This window comes from Amblyraja radiata, chromosome 2 (assembly GCF_010909765.2).
Source record: "Amblyraja radiata isolate CabotCenter1 chromosome 2, sAmbRad1.1.pri, whole genome shotgun sequence".
Lineage (NCBI taxonomy): Eukaryota > Metazoa > Chordata > Chondrichthyes > Rajiformes > Rajidae > Amblyraja > Amblyraja radiata.
Genome location: NC_045957.1, coordinates 48998606 through 49005015, shown reverse-complemented (window position 1 = coordinate 49005015; position 6410 = coordinate 48998606). Strand labels below are relative to the sequence as shown.

The 6410-nt window shown below is 41.2% G+C and overlaps 1 protein-coding gene across 2 annotated transcripts; it reads left to right on the top strand.

Annotated features, from left to right (window-relative positions):
- The first annotated feature begins 219 nt into the window (after nt 1–219).
- LOC116988930 (twist-related protein-like) lies at nt 220–2907 on the top strand. 2 transcript variants are annotated; one of them, XR_004416091.1, is made up of 2 exons: nt 220–983; nt 1614–2907. XR_004416091.1 is itself a non-coding variant. In XM_033045972.1 (2 exons), the coding sequence occupies exon 1, from the start codon at nt 396–398 to the stop codon at nt 894–896; it is 501 nt and encodes a 166-aa protein (XP_032901863.1). In that variant the 5' UTR covers nt 233–395; the 3' UTR covers nt 897–916; nt 1614–2907. The 2 variants fall into 2 exon arrangements, 1 of the variants encoding a protein (XP_032901863.1); XM_033045972.1 differs by having other exon boundaries at nt 233–916.
- Nucleotides 2908–6410: the final 3503 nt, after the last annotated feature.

The window sequence follows — 6410 nt, the reverse complement described above, 5'->3', positions numbered from 1 at the left end:
GAGTGGAATACTGGAACATCCAAATGCTTCGTTAAATAAATATCAAATACTTTTGAAACAACATTCTCTGTGTAACAATAACGCCACCAGCCGCTATAAAAGGTCGTGTTTAAAAATCCTTCTGCTGCAGATCTGCTCACTGATGGTCTTTGCAGCAAAGCTCCACCCATGTGCAGTGATGGAAATTCATATCAGCCAATCAGCTCGATCTCCAAAAGGTCCGCGGACCGAGGGCTATATTACCCCCCTCTGGAAAAAAGTTTCTAACTCAGACCAGTCTCTCAGAGGTCATCGTTTGGATAAATTCAACTCGCTTTGATAATTCATTATACTAAATAAGCTCCGGTACCCGCCTCGCGTCCGACAGCTGGCAACCCTCCCACTTGTTCAAACCAATGTTAGAGGCGATCATGCAAGACGAAGAGAATTCCTCAGTCTCTCCCATAGAGAGCCCGAGCAACAGCGAGGACGAGGAGGATAGGCAGCAGAAGAAGAGTGTCAGAAAGAGGCGACCCAGCAGGAAATCTGGAGAGGAAACCGACAGCCCTGCGTCGGGGAAAAGAGGCAAGAAAACGGACGGTAGCCCTCAGTCCTTCGAAGAACTGCAAACCCAGAGGGTCATGGCCAATGTAAGGGAGCGCCAGAGGACACAGTCTCTAAACGAAGCCTTCTCTGCCCTGCGCAAAATTATCCCGACCCTTCCATCGGACAAACTGAGCAAAATCCAGACCCTCAAACTGGCAGCGAGGTACATCGACTTTCTTTACCAGGTCTTACAAAGTGACGAGCTGGACAACAAAATGTCGAGCTGCAGTTATGTGGCACACGAGAGACTCAGTTACGCTTTCTCGGTGTGGAGGATGGAAGGAGCCTGGTCCATGTCCGCATCACACTAGCAGTCCCCCTCCGGACAAAGGTACGCATCATCTTGGCAGCGTTTAGTGAGTGTCCTGTACAAATAATATGATGCTGCGCCTGCCGAGGTAAACCAGAACTTCATGTCCCATCTGCATCCAAATTGGTTGTATTTTCACTAAAATCAATCTTTATCGGATCGTTTAAATCTAAACCCACCATTTTACAAAAACTGATTGACTGCAACTGTAGTGTGGTAACGATAATTTATGCTTCCTATTCTTGTCTTTTAAAAATGCCATTCATACAACATAGAACAGTACTTCATTTTCGAGTTCACATTCTTCCTCCCTGTTTCCTCCCTCTCTTCCTGTTCTTGTCCCGCTGATCTCCATATCTCATCCGAGTCCTTCGCTTCTCAGATAAAACTGCCCCCCCCCCACCCCCTCATGCATTTGTCTGTAATAATTTTGACCGCTTTCACTTTCTGACACATCTCCAGACCCGATCCATACCCACCGCCCCGTGCAATCAATAGGTAAAATGATGGGTTTCTGGAGGCCTGGGGCCCAGAGGAGATACAAATGTAGTTTGTACGATCAGGAATACAGAAAGCAAGTGTTTGTCCAAATAGAGATTCTCGCCCTCTATCCGACCATCCCACCGTCCCTACCCCCACTCCTGCTGATATACGGAGGTGCTAAAAGCAACTATCCAGGGCTGCTCTAATCTCATGTAATCTCTTGCTGTTTTCCTAGGTGAACGAGATTTGTCACAAAGGGCCAACCGCCGGACTAGACAACACGAGTTTGACGTCTGGATACTTAAAACACGTTGATCCTTGCCGTTGAGGGATAATGAGAGAAGAGCAAAACAAAAACTAGTGGAAAGGGTGTGGGGAGCACTTACAGAAAACGAGCCGTGGACGTGGACCCATCCAATCGTGCGGCTGGACAATCATTTGTACTTCTGAGGTGTATTTTTGCCATTCACATCATTTTATCCTGACGATGAATGTTGTTGGAACTCATTCCTTCATTTACTATGCATGCCTTCAACAATCATGTCTATAACTGCTATTGAGGACGCAGGAAAGTTGAATCCTTTTATTTCTGTTTTCCAAACTGATAACGTGAACAGGTCTAGAGTGACAACGAGTTTATAACAAAAAGGACCAAACTGTTATGCAGTTGGTTAGTCTTTCCTTTCTCGAGAAACATTTATTTATTTATTGATGTGCCATGTTTCAATGCATAAAGATCTGGTGTCCAAATGCATTCATATTTTGTCATTGTTATGTAAATACCTTTGTATATTTTCTGCAATAAATACCTACGATCTAAACTTTAAGGTAGTTATATACATATAAATTTTGATTTGATTTATATTTAAGGGATACATTTGATGATGCATAGGTGTTTCTAGTGAATTGTTACGGCCCCCAGGAGACAGTGGGATCTAACAAACGGTGTAGAAAAGACAAACAGAACGGCTACTGCCAAAGACCGGCGAGCTAGAATGAGAGGGGGAATGTTTTACCGCCGTCTCGCACGGACTGATTCTTGAACTTCCAGGAGGAAGAGAGAGAGGGAGAGAAAGTAATCAAAAACATTCACAACAATGTTACGTTGCTTCGAATTCTGGATTCTTGTTAATACTGTAGTGTTTGGACTTAACTCTAAGCTGTGAACGGATTGTTTGATTAGCGATTCGTGTCCGATTGTTTGTCTGTGTAAACTAAATTAGTTCATGAATTCCGAAGATATTATAAATGAAAGACACCTTTTTTTTAACAGATTGATATTCACATATTGTTAATGTGCCGTGGAGCATAAACATTCATACATCCTAAAACGCACGTGACAAAGTAATCTAATTGAAAGGAAATTGGCTGCATTGTTCTAAACGATTAAAGAGAATTATGTAGACAGAAATAAATATGTCTTTTAATACGAAATGCTTGATTGGAACACATTGTGCAATGTGTATTTATTTATTAGTATTTAAACTGCCCCAAAAGCAGAACATAAACATCCGACATATTTACTTCAATGGTAATTAAATAAGTTATTTATTTGCTTTGGCTTTCTGATATAAAAGCCTGTTTAGTTCCATTGTGAAACAAAATCAGATATCAAGGTTGGAATGTCTTCAAAAGGAACTCAACTAGTTGCAAATTCGAAGACTGTGCTGTAAAAAGTCGTGGAGGTTTGTGAAGCGTTATTCCAAATGGTCTAACATAACAAACTCTGCGCTTAATAGACGAGGAAAGCAATTGGAGCAGGCGAGTTGACAATGCAGCTACTTTCTTACAGCTTTTGACTTTTCCAATAAAGAGCGTGCCAATGGTAATGCGTAACTGAAATGTTTTTGTAATTTTACTCTTGCGCTGGATATTACCACACAGGGGGATTGCCTTACTTCGCTTTTTTTTAATTGATTTAGATGACAAGGCATTAATTTCCTTTACAGTGTTGGTTTTAACTGAAGTATCGCAGAGTTTAATATAAATTCCGTTTTTTTTGTTCTGTTTTACACTTTATCCGTCGCTGTTTGCCACGGTCGTCTTAAACGGTGCCCGATTTTCGAGCGACTTTTCGGGTTGGACAGGTTTAAGTAGTTTGGTATTAAATGTTCCATCAATATGATGAAGTGAATGTATACGTGTAAAGGGAGAAAGCAATGAATTAGGATCAAGTCGAGATTAAAGTGATAGGCTTGAGTTATTGTGGATACAGTAATTCCCACATTCCTGTCGATGCTGGGAATGTGAGTTGCACGGCTCGATTTTATATGGCTTCGGCATCAATTGCCGTTCGTCTTACTTTGACATTTCATCACAGATCAAAGTCCTGTCCAGAGATCCACATTCCGTCACACTTTTAAAGCTGCACCCACCCACCCTCCCCCATTTAAAGTCCCAAAGACTGAATTTCATCCAAGAAACCTGTCAAAAATATAACCTGCACTAAATTTCTGCCAACCATTGATGTCACAAAAAATGTTTCATGTGCTCAAGTGAATTTTTGAAGGCAATTCTCAACGGTTGCTTTGCGCTGAATGTTGTTTTAACCTTCCGTCTTCTTGACTGGGGATTCCTTCCCACACCCCCCCACAACCGCCCCCCTCCCCTCCCTCCCTCCCCACCCCACACAACCCCTCCCCATTATATTTTCTATGGTACTGAAAGTGGAAGCTATAAAAATGTAATGATCATATGGCCCAGATCAGAGGATACAAAGGTGCACTCTATTGTGTAAGGGGGGGGGGGGGGGGGGGGGGGGGGAGATGGCCTGATCTCAGTTGAAGACTTTGCGGGCCTCTAGTGGATTCATTCCAACACAAATATATCGAGCTCTACAGGCACATTTTAAAGCTTTCCCCCAGACCCTTTAACACTCGAGGAACAGTAAGAAGAAAAGAGCACCAATCAAAGTACAACATGCTCAATATTTATATTTAAAAAACAATTCCAGTGAACTCAGGTTTAAGTCTTTTAATATAAATAAGCGTGGCTTGTTTGACAAGAGTTATGCATTGGTTCACATACGATTGTTACTGTTCTTAGGCCCCAATATAATAAAGGGCGACGGTCCGGGGAGAAATAGATTAAAATCTAGATTTTATGAATATTCCATTTACCCATATTGGACTTGATTAAAAAAAAAATCTTGAATATTATTTTTATTAATAATATCAATGGAGCTACAACTTTACTCGATAGTTTTCAGCGGGATTAAAGGGTTCCGTACGATGTAATTTATTTGTTACTAGAGGGGGTTGCAGATTGCAACTGTGGTAAATTGCCGTGGTAGTTTGCATGTATCTCTAGCTGACTGGAGTTGAAATTGAGAAACACGGTATTGTTTAATGAATTAACTCATTCGCCTCGCATTTACCCCGAGCGAATGCGTGACTATAGTATTAGAAATGTTCACCATGTAACCTTAGTGAGCAAATAAATGACCAGCATAGTTTTGTTTCAGTAGGGGTCAAGCTCATACCTTGTACTTTCATTCCATCCTCTTATTAATTTGCATCCGCGCCAAAATGATTCAAGTAGAGCCAAATTATTGAAGCAACGCCGCCGGAGTGTTAGTGAGCTGCAGAAAGCCATGAGGGTTTCAATGATATTCGGGGCAGATCAATTTTAAGGACATAGCCCTGGCTTTGCAAACAGGCGTTAGGTTCGCAGACATGGATGCTCAATTGAGAGGGCTTTTTGTAATAAACGCTCGGAACCGTATTTCACGAATGTCATTGTGTTAATGATGTATTTTTCAAAGCTCCAAACGATTGTGTACACCCAAAATATGAGTGTTATTATGGCCTGGGTTCGAAGCAGGCTTTGACCCTGCAAACTCTCGACTTTGGCAGAAATTCAGACCTTGTACAGTATCAAACGTTTCCAAGGCACACGATTTCACTTGAAGTGCTGCCCAGGAATCCTCTGAAATGAACATTTGTCCCAGTGACATGATGTAAGACGCTTCTCGTTTAAAATAAAATCTATCTCCCATAGTAAAGGAATATATATATATATTTACGGCATGGGGGGTGGGGGGTGGTGGTGGGGGTGGGGTTCCGGTAGACGGAGGTAAACATTATTAAAACAAATCTAACATTTTTCACCTGGGAACTATGCCTAAGCAACACCAGTCGCTATCGTGTCTCGTCCCACTCCCCCCCCCCCCAACACACATAAATACATGCCAACGAAACAGTTTCCCAAGACGCATAAACATTTGCTATCGAATACTTGTCCTTAAATATGAAATCTAATATTGAAATTAAGTACTTTTCCTGTGAAGGTGTGTGATTAAAATATCAAGGAATCGACGGATAGCCCAGCTATCCACGAAGACAGACAGACAGACAACAGATTCGTTCAAAAAAATAATACTAATTTCACCTTGAAATGAGTTTCCACAAATATGATCTGCAGTTTAAATGTTTTGTTTAAAGCAATGGGGCTCGCTCGTTCAGGTGTAGCATTGATCTAATATTGCTTTCTAATCGCGAATATCTTACATGTGGACAGGGGTGCAAATGATGCCAACACATAACGATTAGAACTAGGTTAGATTTTCTGAAGAGTTTTAACAAAAAAAGTGAAACTAACGCTTAGTATGTGCATTATATGTACATTCCGTACATTATATGTATATTCCACACTTTTGAAAGAAAATGATTTAGCTTTGTGTAGTTATTTGATTCTGTACCCACATCAAGAGGCATCTTTGTTTGCGTTCTGCACCCTCTGTCCATCAGCTGGGAATACACCCTATATATCCAGCTGTAGAACTGTGAGGGAAATGGCTTGAAGGAAAATCAAGGCCGCTTATTTGCGCAATCGGCTTATTTTGCTTGCTCTATTTATTTCAAATTGCATTATTTCTCAAATATTATTGGCCCAAAGCCAATGTTCTCTGCCACATAGTCTTGGATATCATATCTAAGAGTAACTCAGAAAATTAAGAAACGATGATATCATATCAATGTGGCACAGAGTCTACCTGAATGTGCTTAAACAGATGTTATATATGGTGCAAACA

Bases quoted from the DNA above. Each gene is read 5' to 3' on its own strand.
- LOC116988930 (XM_033045972.1), top strand. From the start codon at position 396: ATGTTAGAGGCGATCATGCAAGACGAAGAGAATTCCTCAGTCTCTCCC.